This window comes from Pongo pygmaeus, chromosome 19 (assembly GCF_028885625.2).
Source record: "Pongo pygmaeus isolate AG05252 chromosome 19, NHGRI_mPonPyg2-v2.0_pri, whole genome shotgun sequence".
Classification (NCBI taxonomy): Eukaryota; Metazoa; Chordata; class Mammalia; order Primates; family Hominidae; genus Pongo; species Pongo pygmaeus.
Genome location: NC_072392.2, coordinates 77,285,768 through 77,302,564, shown reverse-complemented (window position 1 = coordinate 77,302,564; position 16,797 = coordinate 77,285,768). Strand labels below are relative to the sequence as shown.

Below are 16,797 nucleotides of genomic sequence, written 5' to 3'. Positions count from 1 at the left end.
TGAGGCTGAGGTGGGAGGATTGCTTGACCCTAGGGTCAAGACTGCAGAGAGCTGTCATCGCGCCACTATGCTCCAACCTGGGAGACAGAGTGAGACTCCGTCTCAAAATAAAAAAAAAAAGTAAAGGAAAATAATTGTCTTCAGCTGAGCATGGTGGCTCTAGACTGTAATTCCAGCACTTTGGGAGGCTGAGGTGGGAGGATCACTTGAGCCCAGGAGTTTGAAACCAGCATGGACAACATTGCGAGACCCTGTCTCTACAAAAAATTTAAACATTAGCCAGGACTGGTGGTGTGTGCCTGTAGTCCCAGGTACTTGGGAGGCTGAGGTGGGAGAATCATTGGAGCCTAGGAGGTCAAGGCTACAGTGAGCTGTGATTGCGTCACTGCACTCCAGCCTGGCATACAGAAAGACCCTGTTTCAATCAATCAATAAAAACCACTCTGGGAGATCTTCCCAAGGCAGTACACATGCTGGTCACTTGGAATCCCTCCCTAGTTCTTTCCTGCCATGGGTAATATGGATTTGTCTAACCACTCCAACATGAGTTGTTGCAAGCAACGCTGAGAGGAATATTCCTGTATGTAGCCTGCCTTTTGTGTAACTGGGAACAGTGTTTAAGGAAGTGGCCAAATTGCCCCCAAAGAGGCGATTTGGCCACCAACAGGATTTGCACACCTGGCCTTGTATCCTGATTTTTTTTTTTTTTTTTTTTTTGGAGACAGAGTTTTGCCCTGTCACCCAGGCTGGAGTGCAGTGGGAGATCTCAGCTCACTGCAACTTCTGCCTCCCAGGTTCAAGCGATTCTCCTGCCTCAACCTACTGAATAGCTGGGACTATATGTGTGCACCACCACACCTGGCTAATTTTTGTATTTTTAGTAGGGACAGGGTTTCACCATGTTGGCCAGGCTGGTCTCGAACTCGTGGCCTCAGGTGATCTGCCCACCTCAGCCTCCGAAAGTGCTGGGATTATAGGCGTGAGCTACCGCACCTGTCCTACTTTTTGTATTTTTAGTAGAGAAAGGGTTTCACAATGTCAGCCAGGCTGGTCTTGAACTCCTGACCTCGGGTGATCCACCCGCCTCGGCCTCCCCAAGTGCTGGGATTACAGGCGTGAGCCACTACACTCAGGTATTTTTCTTTTTTAATGGTATCTTTTGTAGTTGTAAATATATCAGAAAAGGCTGAGCTGGCTGTGGTCGGCCTGCTGTAAAGGGGTAGAAAGTTCAGCATTGCCCCTGAGAGTGAGGCTCCCAGCCTCCCTCTCTAGGGAGGAGTTCCTTTTCTTCTGTCAGGCCTTTTGGCTCTGTAAAACTAAAGCACAAATTTCATCCAGAAAGGGGGTGTTGCATTCTGCATAACAAGGTAAAAAAAACTCTGTGTTGATGAAATGGAATCCCACAGATACAACTCTCCTGGAGGAGGGAAGGTTGGGCAGCTGCAGCAGGAGGCAGACCCGAGGACTTTGGATCCCTATCTCCACTGTGTAATTGCAACTGGTATTGCGACTGGAGACCCTAGGATCCCTCAGCAAAAAGACTGCTGACTCAGGAGAAGACTGCTGGGAGCCCCTCCCCAGTTCCCTCCTGTGATAGGTATTATAGGTTCTGGGTCTATGAGAGGCTTTGTGTTTCTGTTATTTTTATTTATAATTTTATTTATTTATTTATTTTTTTGAGACGGGGTCTCACTCTGTCGCCCAGGCTGGAGTGCAGTGGCACAATCTCAGCTTGCTGTGACCTCAGCTCTCTGCGACCTCTGCTTCCTGGACTCAAGTGATCCTCCCACCTCAGCCTCCTGAGTAGCTGGGACCACCATATGCACCAGCACGCCTGGCTATTTTGTGTTTTCTTTTTTTTTAATTTCTAGAGACAGGATCTTGTTATATTGCCCAGGCTGGTCTCAAACTCTAGGACTTAAGTGATCTGCCCCCCTTGGCCTCCCAAAGTGCTGGGATTACAGCCATGAGCCACCGTGCCTGGCCTTTTTTTTTTTTTCCCCCCAGCCTCAGCAACATAGTGAGACCCGTTGTGGTGCATGCCTGTAGTACCAGCTACTTGGGAGGCTGAGTTGGGAGTATTGCTTGAGTGTGGAAGGTTGAGGCTGCTATGAGCGGTGATCGTGCCACCACACTCCAACCTAGGCAACAGAGAGAGCCCCTATCGCAAAAAAAAAAAAAAAAAAAAAATTGTTTTAGGGATAGTGCCTCACTCTTGCCCAGACTGGTCTCAAACTCCTGGGGTCCGGTGATCCTCCTGCCTCAGCCTCCCTTGTAGGTGGGACTACACAGCACCTGGCCCTTGTGTTGTTCTTGTAACAGTTGCTCAATGCAGAAAACTTGGAAACCACAGAAGAGCACCAGGGGGTGGGGAATGAACATGGAATGATGGGGACCTCTGTCACATTTAAGCCAAACAACATCCATACTTTCGTTCCATGGACTAATCATTTATTTGCACTCATAAAAACTGGCTTGCTTTGAAAAGCTTCCTCTAAAAGCTGTATTGTGGTACTTTTGACTCTGGGACAAGAGGAAGAAGTTGGGGGATTCGGGCAGTTGGTGGCTGGGCCTTCAGAGACCGTATGTGGTGACCACTGTTTAAGATACCATTCATCACTTGGGAACGGAGGGAGCACATAGATGGACCCCAGGCTCATGGATGTTCCTCCTTCCGCAATCATTTACCAAAATATCTGTTCAAGGAATATAGTTCCAGTCTCAGCCTAGTCGAGACAGCCACAGGCACTTAAATAAGTACCAAGGAAGGCTCTGCAGAGACGGTGCTATTGGAACTGAGTCCTGAGGGCCAGATCAGCCTTGACCAGGCCAAAAAATGTGGAAGAGTATTCCAAGCAGTAGGAATAACGCATGCAAACACCTGAAAGCAAAGAGGAGCAGGTCACATCCAGCAACTGGTGACTTGTTTACTAAGGCTGGAGATGAACCTTGGAAGGAAGAAGGGAAGTCAGGAGGCCAGATAATTTGGCAGAGGCTAGAGGCTCTGTTCCACTGAGTTGTTTTTTTGTTTGTTTTGTTTTGTTTTTTGAGACAGAGTTTTGCTCTTGTCACCCAGGCTGGAATGCAATAGCGTGGTCTTGGCTCACTGCAGCCTCTGCCTCCCGGGTTCAAGCAATTCTCCTGCCTCAGCCTCCTAAGTAGCTGGGACTACAGGCATGCGCCACCACGCCTGGCTAATTTTTTTTTTTTTTTTTTAAGATGGAGTCCTGCTCTGTTGCCCAGGCTGGAGTACAGTGGCGTGATCTTGGCTCACTGCAACCTCCACCTCCCGGGTTCAAGTGATTCTCCTGCCTCAACCTCCTGAGTAGCTGAGATTACAGGCATCCGCCACCATGCCCGACTAATTTTTGTATTTTTAGTAGAGACAGGGTTTCACTATGTTGGCCAGGCTGGTCTCAAACTCCTGACCTCATGATCCGCCCACCTTGGCCTCCCAAAGTGCTGGGATTACAGGCATGGACCACTGCGCCTGGCCTAATTTTTTGTAGTTTTAGTACAGACAGGGTTTTACCATGTTGGTCAGGTTGGTCTCGAACTCCTGACCTCAGGTGATCCTCCCGCCTCAGTCTCCCAAAGTGCTGGGATTACAGGTGTGAGCCACCGCACCCGGCTTGTTTTACTGAGTTTTGATTTTAGTGTGAGAGGAGCCACTGGAGGGCATGATCAGAGTTTGACTCCCAAACACCATTCCAGCACCAATTCAGGGCATGGGTCTCAAGACCTCCCTTGGAGTGACAAAGGCAGGGCAGGCAAGCCAGTGCACTCAGAGACAGAGTTTGTCCCTCTTTAGGAGGCTGAACAGGTATAAGGATGGCAGGAGAGGGAGGTGGTGGGCCACTAGAATCACTGGTTCTTGGCATGGGACCTGGATGGATAGAGGGGCCATCCACTTAAACACAGGAGGAGGAGGGAGGTGAAGGCCGAGTCTGGGAACAGGCCGAGTCTGCAGTCCTTCCTGTTGGAGAGAGGGTCTGAAGCTCAGGTCCGGCTAGAGGTCAGCAGGTGTCTCAAGAAGCCCATGGAGGAGTGAGGTGGACCAGGACAGCACGTGGAGTACAGAAAAGAGGGGCAGGCAGCCGGGCGCAGTGGCTCATGCCTGTAATCCCAACACTTTGGGAGGCCGAGGCGGGTGGACCACCTGAGGTCAGTGCAAGACCAGCCTGGGCCAACATGGTGAGACCCTGTCTCTATTAAAAATCCAAAATCAGCCAGGTGTGGTGACTCATGCCTGTAGTCCCAGCTACTCGGAAGTTTGGGGCCCAAGAATCGCTTGAACCTAGGTGGTGGAGGTTGCAGTGAGCCGAGATAGCGCCACTGCACTCCAGCCTGGGCAACAGAGTGAGACTAGGTCTCGAAAAGAAAAGAAAAGAGGGCCAGGAACTGGTCCTCCGGGGTTGGAGGCGGGGACAGGTGGGAGGGGCAGAACACACCATGGGACAGCCTGACATGGGGCTCACTGGATGCACCCCTCCACACGCAGCAGCAGGTAGTCCCTGAGGAGCGGGGGCAGTGGCAGCCGGGTGGCACCCTGCCGGCAGCGGCTTCCCAACCGAGCGCGCACAGCTAGTCGGGCCAGGTGCTGCAGCCGCCTTGGCTGGTTCACCATGCACAGGGCTGAGCTGTAGAAGGCTTCGTGCTCCTAGGCCAGGAGTGAAAGAGGGTCAGATGACCCTTGCCCTACCATCTGGGGACAACCCAGCGGTGGGGGTCCTGGGATTTTGCAGCATGCACCTACCTGGGTGTTTCATGTGTCTCAAAGGACTCAGATTCAGAACCATAGAGGCCCTGCAGTGATAATGGGGGCTGGGGCTCCACGGAAGGGTCTCCACTATGTACCCACTCCCACCCCAGAGAGCCTAGCACAGTGCCCACCAAGTTAGAGATGCCAGATAAATGTCTGTGCTGATGCAAGTGAGGGAGGCAGGAGAGGTGTGTGGAGTTAGGGGTCAGCCTGGGGTACCGGGGGAGGGTGTACCCTGAAACCCAGGGGTGCCACTCTACCCATCCTTTCTACCCAGGGGCCCTCCTGCTGCTCTCTCCATGAGGCTGGTCCTGAAGGAATAGGACTGTGGCTCGTCCCTCCTCCCCATCTCGGCCCTGAGGCAGACATACCTTCCACAGCTCTGGGAGCACCGCCTCCACCCACGTCTCACAGGATGGGACGCAAGGATAGGCATTAAGCAGGACTTCCAGGGCCCGAGGGAAGTTGGCGCAGTGTTTCAGCATCTAGGGGTCAAAAGAGGGTCTTGGGCACATGCCTCCCCCACCCGAGGGCAGACCCAAGTCTTGCCTAATCCACATGGCCAATCCTAGCCTAATCTGGGGGGCTAAGGTCTGAGTCTGTCTTCCCTTTTCCGTGCCTCTGTCTACCCCACCCTCAAGTGTGCTCCAACCTTTTGGCCCCAGTTTTCCTCTGGGGCTCTTCCCTCCCTTGGACTCTCTCTCCCAGAATCCTCTCTCCTCCTCCCAAGCTGGGGACAGCCCCCTGGCCGCTGAGGGCAGGCTTTCAGTCTCTTGGACCCTCTCTCTTCCCCAGAAGCGAAGCAGTTCCAGCCGCGAGCTCCCCCACACAGGAGCCTCCTATGTCAGGGCCTCCCAGCGCACCTCAGGGCGCACTGGCTGGGCCCCGTAGTCCAGCAGTGCGGCGAAGAGGACCTCGGGCTCCCAGTTGGGGGCGTCCTGGACGGCCTGCAGCGCACAATCCATGGGCGTGTGGCCCGCCCCATTGGGGACCTCAGCGCGGGCCCCGTGGCGCAGCAGCAGCTCGGCCAGGCCCCCGCAGCCGTTGGCACAAGCGTTGTGCAGCGGCGTGTGGCGCTTGCGCCCGGCCGCCCGGGCATCAGCTCCAGCCTCCAGAAGCCGGCGCGCCGCAACCTGGTGCCGCCTGCAGCTACCTGGGCCCTCGGCCCCAGCGCACGCCGCGTTCAGCGCAGTCTCGCCCTGGCTGGTGCGCAGGCCCACGTCGGCGCCATGCTCCAGGTACAGAGCCACATGTTGCTCCAGGCCGCGCGCCGCCGCCACGTGCAGGGGCGTCTCCTGGCTCTCGCCTGCTGCCAGGTTCACTGTCGCTCCCGCTTCCAGCAGCAACTTGGCGCACCTGGGGACAAGAGGGCGAGGTCCCGAGGAAAATCCTGAAGGCCTGGGACCCCTTCAGCTTGCTGTGACTCTCCCTTCCCTTTCCACCCCTCTCACCTTGAGGTCCTACCTGGTGTCCTCCATGAGAGTCAACACAAGCCCCGCTACAGACAACAGAACTGGAAGGTCCTGAGAGCTACCAGAAGCATCTTCAGTTTTCATATGAAAAACTTAAGCCCAGGAGTGATTTGTGCAGCCAAGGACACACAGCAAGTTAGTGGCTGCACCAGAAATAGTACTCACTGCCTCAGACAGTCCCTCCCACAGTCTACTCTGTCTCCACCCCAAGGTCTGGTTCTGAATCATTCAGTTGTCAGTTGTCTCCTAACTTTTTTTTTTTTTTTTTTTGGAGACAGGGTCTCTCTCTGTGGCCTAGGCTGAAGTGCAGTGGTGTGATTACAGCTCATGTAGCCTGGACCTCCCAAGCTCAAGCAATCCTCCTGCCTCTGCCTCCCGAGTAGCTGGGACCACAGGTGGGCAGCACCACACCTGGCTAATTTTTTAAATTATTTTTTATAGAGACAGGGTCTTACCATTTGCCCCAGCTGGTTTCAAACTCCTGACCTCAAGCAAGCCTCCTGCCTTGGCCTCCCAAAGTGCGGGGATTACAGGTGTGAGCCACCACACCGGGCCTTATCTCCTAACATTTTGATAGCACAAAATTTTGAAAACCCACTTCTGTGTATGTTATGAAGCACAGAAAATTAAAAAGTATGCACCAAAAAAATAAACACAAGTTATAATATTTTCTTTCTGCCCCCACACTTAAAAGACCACTCTTCTAAACCAGGCCACAATCATTCAAGCAAAGGCAGGCACTTGGGGCCATCCTCTTCCACTTTCCCCTAGGGAAAACAAACAAAACCAAAGGAAAAACAACAACAAAAACAAAAACAGGTTTTAGAGAGTGCATGTTCCCCAGTTCCAGGGAAAATTATAGGCCAGAACACTGTTGTGGCAAACATGCATCCTTACATACTACAGGGTAAACCAAACATGCAACAAACTAAATTAATAATGATGAAACCAAACTAACAGTAACTTATAATTAAAAAGGCAGAACGGCAGCTGCTGGAAACTCAGGAGCAGATCCACCATCCTCGATGAAACTCTGATAACCAAATACCCTTTCCCAAAATGGCCAATATTCTTGCTCACATACTCCAGGCAGGTGCTTTGCTCTGTAGCCAAGATGGGAGTAGCAGCCAGTCTTCCATAAGCTACTGAATTATCTCCTTGGTAAATTCTAATCCTTGGTAAATTTCCAAATACTAATTTTTTTTTTTTTAAGACTGAGTCTCATTCTGTTGCCCAGGCTGGAGCGCAGTGGTGCGATCTCTGCTCACTGCAAGTTCCGCCTCCCTGGTTCCCGCCATTCTCCTGCCTCAGCCTCCCAAGTAGCTGGGACTACAGGCGCCCATCACCACACCCGGCTAATTTTTTTGTATTTTTTTAGTAGAGACGGGGTTTCACCGTGTTAGCCAGGATGGTCTCGATCTCCTGACCTCGTGATCCACCCACCTCGGCCTCCCAAAGTGCTGGGATTACAGGCGTGAGCCACCATGCCCAGTCTTTTTTTTTTTTTTTTGAGGCAGAGTCTTGCTCTGTCGCCCAGGCTGGAGTGCAGTGGCTCCATCTTGGCTCACTGCAGTCTCTGCCTCCTGGGTTCAAGCAATTCTTCTGCCTCAGCCTTCTGAGTAGTTGGGACTACAGGTGTGCGCTGCCATGCCTGGCTAATTTTTGTATTTTTAGTAGAGACAGGGTTTCACCATGTTGGCCAAGATGGTCTTGATCTCCTGACCTCGTGATCCGTCTGCCTTGGCCTCCCAAAGTGCTGGGATTACAGGTGTTAGTCACCACGCCCGGCTTCCAAATACTAAATTTAACTAACACTCCAAAGCTCGCTCAGTAGGGTTCCAGTAAGTGGGCATTCTCATCTTACTTAGAAAGATGAAGTCTGTTGGAAGGCACACCACATGCCTGTAAGAACCCAAGAAAGGGCTGGCAAATGTGGACCACTTCTTGGACTTCATCTAGATCTAGCGGGGAGAGGTCCCCAGCTTGTGGGCAGTGGAGAGTCTTCCAGGAGCCCTTGAATCCTTACCTGCCACCCTGTCTGTTGACCTGATTGTGAAAGGGCAAATACCCTCATGCAGGAACTCCAAGAAACTGCCAACCTTAAAAAAAGTGGGAGGGTTGGTGTATTGGTTCATGCCTATAATCCCAACACTTTGGGAGGCTGGGGCAGGAGGATTGCCTGAGCTCAGGAGTCGGAGACCAGCCTGGGCCACATAGAGAGACTATGTCTCTACTAAAAATAATACTTTTTAAAAAATAGCCAGGTGGGCCGGGCACGGTGGCTCACACCTGTAATCCCAGCACTTTGGGAGGCCGAGGCGGGTGGATCACGAGGTCAGGAGATCAAGACCATCCTGGCTAATACAGTGAAACCCCGTCTCTACTAAAAAATACAGAAAAAAAAAATTAGCCAGGCATGTTGGCAGGAGCCTGTAGTCCCAGTTACTCAGGAGGCTGAGGCAGGAGAATGGCAGGAACCCGGGAGGCGGAGCTTGTAGTGAGCCGAGATGTGCCACTGCACTCCAGCCTGGGAGACAGAGCGAGACTCCGTCTCAAAAAAAAAAAAAAAAAAAAAATAGCCAGGTGTGGTAGCACTGGCCTGTAATTCCGGCTACCCTGGAAGCTGAGGCAGGAGGATCACTTGAGCCCAGGAGATTGAGGCTGCAAGTGAGTCATGATTGTGCCACTGCACTCCAGCCTGGGCAACAGAGTGAGACCCTGTCTCCAAAAAAAAAAATCTAGTCCTGTGTTTCCTAACATCGGTGTGAGGCACCCCCATACCTCTCCTCCCACTTTTTTTTTTTAAGACAGTGTCCTGCCCTGTTGTCCAGGCTGGAGTACAGTGGCAGCATGATCATAGCTCACTGCAGCCTAGACCTCTTGGGCTCAAGTGCTTTTCCTGAGTAGCTGGGACTACAATGCACGCCACCATGCCCGGCTAATTTTATTTTTTGTAGAGACAGGGTCTCACTATGTTTCCCAGTCTGGTCTTGAACTTCTGGGGCTCAAAAGATCATCCTGCCTCAGCCTCCCAAGTAGCTAGGACTAGAGGCTCATGCCACCATGCCTGGCTAGTTTTTATTTTTTATTTTTAGTAGAGACAAAAACCTCACTTATGTTGCCCAAACTACTCTCAAACTCCTGGACTCAAGCAATCCTCCTGCCTCTGCCTCCAAAAATGTTGGGATTACAAGTGTGAGCCACTGCACCTGGCCCATAGATCTTTCTTTTTTTTTTTTTTTTTTTTTTTTTTTGAGATGGAGTCTCAACTGTTGCAGGGGCTGGTGTGCAGTGGCACAATCTCGGCTCACTGCAACCTCTGCATTCCGGGTTCAAGCGATTCTCCTGCCTCAGCTTCCCGAGTAGCTGGGATTACAGGCGCCAGCCACCACGCCCAGCCTGGCTAATTTTTTGTATTTTTAATAGAGATGGGGTTTCACTATGTTGGCCAGGCTGGTCTTGAACTCCTGACCTCGTGATCCGCCCGCCTCGGCCTCCCAAAGTGCTAGGATTACAGGCATGAGCCACGTTGCCCGGCTTTTTTTTTTTAAGACAGTCTCACTGGAGTGCAGTGGCAGAATCTCGGCTCACTGCAACCTCCACCTCCCAGGTTCAAGCGATTCTTGTGCCTCGACCTACTAGTAGCTGGAATTACAGGTGTGAGCCACCATACCCAGCCAGATCTTTCTTAATACCTCAAAACAACTAGGAATTTGGGCTGGGCGTGGTGGCTCATGCCTGTAATCCCAGCACTTTGGGAGGCCAAGGTGGGTGGATCACTTGAGGACAGGAGTTCAAGACCAGCCTGGCCAACATGGCAAAACCTCATCTCCACTAGAAATACAAAACCTAGCCAGGTGTGGTGGCACACACCTGTAATTCCAGCTACTCGGGAGGCTGAGGCAGGAGAATCATTTGAACCCAGGAGGCAGAGGTTGCAATGAGCTGAGACCACGCCACTGCACTATAGCCTGGGCAACAGAGCAAGACTTCGTCTCAAAAAAAAAAAAAAAAAAAAAAAAACCAGCTAGGTTTGGCTACAAAGGTTTTACAGGGAATTGGAGACTGCAGTTGGAACAGAGTTTTCCCAAAAAGCAACAGGGCTTCTGCCTCCTGGGCTTAGCAGATGTGACCTTGGACAAGTTACTAAGCCTTTCTGAGATTCATTTTTCTCATCTGTAGAATGAGGTCTGTCTCCAGGTTATTGTGGAGATGTGTATATGAGGTGCTTTATGAACCACAAAGCTGCATGTGGTTGTCAGTTTCCCTCTTCTGGCCTTGTGAGCTGGAGACACACACACACATTTCTCCCCAAACTGTCTCAGCCCCCGGGCACCTACTGCAAAGACTCGGGGATCGTGCAGAGGTGCAAAGGAGTCGTGCCCTCCTCAGTCAGCACATTAGCCTTGGCTCCAAAGGTCAGCAGCAGCTGCACACAGTCAAGCTGGGCCCGGGCACAGGCCTCATGCAAGGCAGTGCGACCTCCGACGCGGGCATCCAGCTCAGCTCCCTGCCGGATCAGGTGTCGAGCACAGTCTGTGTAGCCTCGGGCTGTAGCGATGGCGAGGGGTGCCGTCTGCTTGGTCTTGGGGGTCAGCACCCAGAACCCTGGGGAGAGCAAATAGTTTTGGGAGGTGGTGCATAAGACAGGGCAGGGCAGGGAGTGGGGATGCTGGTTCCAGCTGACAGCTGACAGCTGACACTGGCCTTCCCTCTGCATGGTTTGCTGAGCACAAACACTGTGCCAGGCTGTACCTGTGGAAAGGGGCTTATTCAAGTCCTGAACTGGAAGAATAAATTGGAACAGCCTTTTAGAACAGCTTATCAATCTGTAACAAAACATAGTATGTGTCATAAAAAAATTAATTGCTATACAAAACCACAGGGGCCAACTAAGTAGAGTGACTCCCATTAAGGAAATCTCAGCGTCTTTGAATGGCTAATAGTGTCAAAGGCTTTTTTTGTTTACCTTGGGGCCTGGGGTGGTGGCTCACACCTGTAATCCTAGCACTTTGGGAGGCCGAGGCGGGATGATCACTTGACCTCAGGAGTTCGAGACCAGCCTGGGCAACATAGTGAGAGACCTTGTCTCTATTTTTTTTTTTTTAGGCAGGGTCTCACTCTGTCCCCCAGGCTGGAATGCAGTGGCACTATCTCGGCTCACTGCAAGCTCCGCCTCCCGGGTTTAAGTGATTCTTCTGCTTCAGCCTGCTGAGTAGCTGGGATTACAGGTATGCACCACCATGCCCAGCTAATTTTTCTATTTTTAGTAGAGATGGGGTTTCACCATGTTGGTCAGGCTGGTCTCAAACTTCTGACCTCGTGATCTGCCCGCCTTGGCCTCCCAAAGTTTGCTGGGATTACAGGTGTGAGCCACCGCGCCCGGCTATTTTTTAAAAAGATTTAAAAAGGAAAAAAAATTTTAGGGCCGGGCGCGGTGGCTCACGCCTGTAATCCCAGCACTTTGGGAGGCCGAGGTGGGTGGATCACAAGGTCAGGAGTTTGAGACCAGCCTGGCCAACATGGTGAAACCCCGTCTCTACTAAAGATACAAAAAATTAGCCGGGCATGGTGGCGAGTGCCTGTAATCCCAGCTACTCGGGAGGCTGAGGCAGGAGAATCACTTTAACCCGGGAGGCAGAGGTTGCAGTGAGCCGAGATCGTGCCACTGTACTCCAGCCTAGGCAACAGGGCGAGACTCCATCTCAAAAAATAAAATAAAATAAAATAAAAAGAAAAAATGTTCACCTTGTTCTTGGGTGAACAAAAAAGGGGGGTGGGTGTTACACCCAAGCAGGCCTGGAGCTGAGTTTGGGAGTGGCGGAAGAGCAGAACTGAGTTCTGGGATACTCCTGGGGCAAGGAGGGTTGGATAGAAATAGGGGGAAGGGTGGAGGGGGAGAATAAGAGGTGGGAATGGGAAAATAATGAGGAGAGGGTGATCGTGGGACTAGTGTTGGATTTGAATGGTGGCAGTGGCCAGGGACTTGTTTAAAGGGCATAGATGCCTCATATCAAACAAGAAGTTGTTTGCATGGCAGCACAGTCTGTCCCTGGCTTTTCTAAATCTTGAGTAAAGCATGTTTTGTTTCCTAGTAGACTTGAAATTAAGGCTGAGTACCATCGTGGGGATTCTGGACAAGCTGCGGGACAAGACCAGGATGCCCTGGTGGGGTCACAGCCAAGCAGGAATTTGGAACCTGTAGTGACCAAGGGAGCTCATGCTCTCCCAAGGATTCAAGCCCCAGATCCATGGGTGGGGTTTGAGCAATCTCCTGTTAATCTTGAGATCTTGGTGATCTCAGCTAAGGTATTTAGTTTACCTGGACAGACCTGCTAGCCAGAAATGACAGAGTCTCATTCTGTTCCCAGGCTAGAGTGTAATGGCGTGATCTCAGCTCACTGCAACCTCTGCCTCCCAGGTTCAAACGATTCTCCTGCCTCAGCGTCCTGAGTAGCTGGGACTACAGGTGCTGCTATGGCCAGCTAATTTTTGTATTTTTAATAGAGACGGGGATTCACCATGTTGACCAGGATGGTCTCGATCTCTTGACCTCCTGATCTGCACGCCTTGGCCTCCCAAAGTGCTGGGATTACATGCGTGAGCCACCGCACCCGGCCCTTTTTGTTGTTGTTGTTGGGACAGTCTCACTGTCGCCAGGCTGGAGTGCAGTGGTGCGATAGCTCACTGCAACCTCCACCTCCCAGGTTCAAACGATTCTCCTGCCTCAGCCTCCCAAGTAGCTGGGACTACAGGCTCACGCCACCATGCCCAGCTAGTTTTTGTATTTTTAGTAGAGTCGGGGTTTCACCATGTTAGGATGGTCTCGATCTCCTGACCTCGTGATCCGTCCATCTCAGCCTCCCAAATGCTGGGATTACAGGCGTGAGCCACTGTGCCTGGCCTAGCCAGAATATATTCTATGGTCTTGAACTTCCGGTCTAAAGCAGTAGTCCCACCTTGGCCTCTCAAAGTGCTGGGATAACAGCCATGAGCCACCATGTCCAGGCCAAGAATATAACTTTTAATTCTTTTTTTTTTTTGAGACAGAGTCTCATGCTGTCACTTGGGCTGGAGTGCAGTGGGACAATCTTGGCTCACTGCAACTTCCGCCTCCCAAGTTCAAGCAGTTCTCCTGCCTCAGCCTCTGAGGAGCTGGGATTACAGGTGCATGCCACCACGCTAATGTTTTGTATTTTTAGTAGAGACAAGATTTCACCATGTTGGCCAGGCTGGTCTCGAACTCCTGACCTCGTGATTCACCTGCCTTGGCCTCCCAAAGTGCTGGGATTACAGGTGTGAGCCACTGCGCCCGGCCAACTTTTAATTCTTAAAAGACATACAGACTGCTAACTCTGCCTCATCTCTGTTTAGGAGGGAGCTAGGATGGGTGGTGGAAAGGGCTGCTATAGTCTGTGGTCTGCAGGGAAGGGGGGCGCCTAGACTCTCCCCCCTCCCCACCCATTCCCCTTCTTTCTCCCTGCTCTTCTGCCCTCTTCTGGTGCCCCCTACCCTGTTCAGCCGACCAGGCCAGCTGGTTGCTCACAGTCTCCACAATCATGTTGGCGGCCTCTTCATCTTGGAACAGGGCTTGGACCTGCTGCAGGTTGCCAGAGAAGAGGGCATGGTGGACAGCTGGGTCTCGGCAGGAACGGTGAGGCCTAGTGAGTCGGGCCCGGGGACTTGATGGGCACCTGCGGCTCCGGCACTGCTGGGCAGCCGCCCGCCGCCGGTCCTCCCATTCCAGCCACTCCCGCTGCAGGCGGAGAGAGCGCAGCGTGGAGGAGGTGAAGGGGAAGGTCTCTCTTGCCATGGATGGGGCCCAGGGGTTTGGGCAGTGGCACCTGGGCAAAGCTAGGTTCCCTCGACCCGACTACCTCCCTTGCTCTGAGGAGCCACCCTGCCCCCGCCACCGTGAGCCAGAGAAAGCAGCAGCTGAGGCTATAAATAGGTCCTTCGCTGCTCTGGTAAACATGGTTTGCTCAGAGTCATGATCCTAGTGCTGAGAAGCTGCTGGCCCAACCCCCCGCCCAGGGTGAGGGCCAGCCCCTGCCCCTGCTGATACCCTTTGGTTGGTCAGTGGGCCCTCAGCTGAGGCCACCCCCGAACCCCAGCATCTGCATCCACCTTCATCTCTAGAGTGAGCATCTTGGGTTGGCAAGGTCCAGGGTGCACGAAAAGGTCAGTCATGGAGATGGGCGGGGCTGGGAGGAAGACAAGGTGCCTCCAGCCTCTCTGATGTTGGCTAGAGGGCAGGAGCCACCACTGGCCCACGTGGAGGAGATAGGGCTGACCTCAGCACAGGAGGTAAGGGGAGGTCAAGGCAGAGTTACTGAGAAGGTGAGCAGCTCTTCCCAGCACCTGCAGTAACAGCAATAACTCTGCACATATGCACAGAGTTTCACGGTGTTTAAATCACATTCATATCCACCTTCACCCAGGGGACCATACTTCCCAGCCCACCCAGTAATTAGTAAACTTGGTTTGGACAATAAATGAAATTATCACAGTTGAATGCCTCTGAGATGGGTGGTCTTATCTCTGTTTTACAGATGAGGAATTTAAGGCTTAACAAAGTAATCTACTGGCTCAAGGTCACAGTTTGTGAGAGGCAGAGCCAGGACCCCACATAGATGGTGTGCTTTGGGCCAAGAATGGTGGCTCATGCCTGTAATCCTAGCACTTTAGGAGGCCAAGACAGGAGGATTGCTCGAGCCTAGGAGTTTGAGACAATCCTGGGCAACATAGTGAGACCTGTATCTTTTTTTTTTTTTTTTTTGAGACAGAGTCTCACCCTGTCCCCCACGCTGGAGTGCAATGGCGCGACCTTGGCTCACTGCAACCTCCGCCTCCTGGGCTCAAACGATTCTCTTGCCTCAGCCTCCTGAGTAGCTGGGATTATAGGCACCCGCCACCATGCCCAGCTAAATTTTGTATTTTTAGTAGAGATTTAATTTAGGGTTTCACCATGTTGGCCAGGCTGGTCTCGAACTCCTGACCTCGTGGTCTGCCTGCCTCGGCCTCCCAAAGTGCTAGGATTATAGGCGTGAGCCACCACCCCTGCCTCTCCATCTCTTAAAAAAAAAAAAAAGGTGGTGCACTTTTTGGCTTCAGCTGCTGCAGCCCCCTGGCAGCCTCCCCCATTCTCCAAGCAGGACAGACTAGTCTCTAGAAACTGCCTTCAATCATCCTTTTTTTTTTTTTCCTCATGGTGTCACCCAGGCTGGAGTGCAGTGGGGTGATCTCGGCTCACTGCAACCTCTGTTTCCTGGGGTTCAAGTGATTCTCCTGCCTTAGCCACCTGAGTAGCTGGGATTATAGGTGCATGCCACCATGCCCAGCTGATTTTTGTATTTTTATTTTTATTTTATATATTTTTTGAGACGGAGTCTCGCTCTGTCGCCCAGGCTGGAGTGCAGTGGTGCGATCTTGGCTCACTGCAAGCTCTGCCTCCCGGGTTCACGCCATTCTCCTGCCTCAGCCTCCTGAGTAGCTGGGACCACAGGTGCCCGCCACCACGCCTGGCTAATTTCTTGTATTTTTAGTAGAGACAGGGTTTCGCCGTATTAGCCAGGATAGGATGGTTTCGATCTCCTGACCTCCTGATCCGCCCGCCTCGGCCTCTCAAAGTGCTGGGATTACAGGCGTGAGCCACCGCGCCCGACTGATTTTTGTATTTTTAGTAGTAGGTTTCACCATGTTGGCCAGGCTGGTCTGAAACTCCTGACCTCAGGCGATCTGCCCGCCTCGGCCTCCCAAAGTGTTGGTATTACAGGCGTGAGCCACAGCTCCCGGCCCCTTCAATCATTCTTGATTTATTTTTTAACCCAGCTGCTAAGGGGGCTAACATAGCCGACCTGAGAGCCAAGGGGTTGAGCTGGAAACAGGTCTCCTAAGACCTGTTCACTCTTAGGAGAAAGCAGCTGTGCTTCCAGGAGCCTCTAGGGGGAGGAATTAAGCCGTGAAACCACACAAGCTGGTGTGCCTGCCAAGCTGGGGAAAGGGGAGGGCACTGCCTCAAAAGCTCTGCTCACCCTGAGCTCACTCAGCGCACAGCGGCCTGCAGGCAGGGCTGGTCTGTCCCCTCTGCATCTGGGGCTCCTCCTGGCCCTTCTCCCGCTGCCTGTCCTGCTTCCTGGCCCTGCAGCAGCGCCTTGCCTAGGGATCTTTTATTTCTTCCTCTCCCTAGGCCCTTCCCACAAGCAAGTTCTAGCTCCCGTTCTCACATTTTCAGGGACTGTCTCAAGTTCAGCCCCTCAATGCAATGCCTTAAGCCTGGATCAACTCAGCCTCTCACCTGGTGTTTCTTCCTCTGGCCATATCCCTTCTGCTTCGCTGCCGGAATGATCTGTCTAAAATGGTTAATTCCCTTGCTTAAAAACTTCTGCTGCCTTCCAATACCTGTCCTTTCATTTTTTTAAATAGGGCTCCAAATCCTGGCCTCAAGCAGTCCTCCCAAGTCAGCCTCCCGAATTGCTGGGATTACAGGTGTGAGCCACTGCACCCGGCCTGCCCTTTTCAATTAAGCCCCCAATTCCTTGGTTTGGCCCCATGCCACTCACG

The 16,797-nt window shown here is 52.3% G+C and overlaps 1 protein-coding gene across 2 annotated transcripts; it reads right to left on the bottom strand.

Moving 5' to 3' along the window:
- Window positions 1–3,278: 3,278 nt before the first annotated feature.
- On the bottom strand, window positions 3,279–14,281 carry ASB16 (ankyrin repeat and SOCS box containing 16). Of its 2 annotated transcripts, none has more exons than XM_054456213.2 (5): window positions 13,747–14,281; window positions 10,575–10,842; window positions 5,626–6,118; window positions 5,134–5,247; window positions 3,279–4,660 (listed from the first exon to the last, which is right to left on the bottom strand). In XM_054456213.2, exons 1-5 carry the CDS (start codon window positions 14,045–14,047, stop codon window positions 4,475–4,477), a joined length of 1,362 nt encoding a protein of 453 aa, XP_054312188.1. In that variant the 5' UTR covers window positions 14,048–14,281; the 3' UTR covers window positions 3,279–4,474. The 2 variants fall into 2 exon arrangements, with proteins under 2 accessions (XP_054312188.1, XP_063512800.1); XM_063656730.1 differs by lacking the exon at window positions 13,747–14,281 and adding an exon at window positions 10,990–11,200 and having other exon boundaries at window positions 4,192–4,660.
- Between the last annotated feature and the right edge of the window lie 2,516 nt (window positions 14,282–16,797).

Excerpts from the sequence above, each read along its gene's own strand:
- ASB16 (XM_054456213.2), bottom strand. The coding sequence starts at position 14,047 with ATGGCAAGAGAGACCTTCCCCTTCACCTCCTCCACGCTGCGCTCTCTC. Across the intron at positions 10,843-13,746 it reads GGCCTGGTCGGCTGAACAGG|GGTTCTGGGTGCTGACCCCC; the intron begins GTAGGGGGCACC and ends TGCTCTCCCCAG. Across the intron at positions 6,119-10,574 it reads ACGATCCCCGAGTCTTTGCA|GTGCGCCAAGTTGCTGCTGG; the intron begins GTAGGTGCCCGG and ends TCTTGTCCCCAG.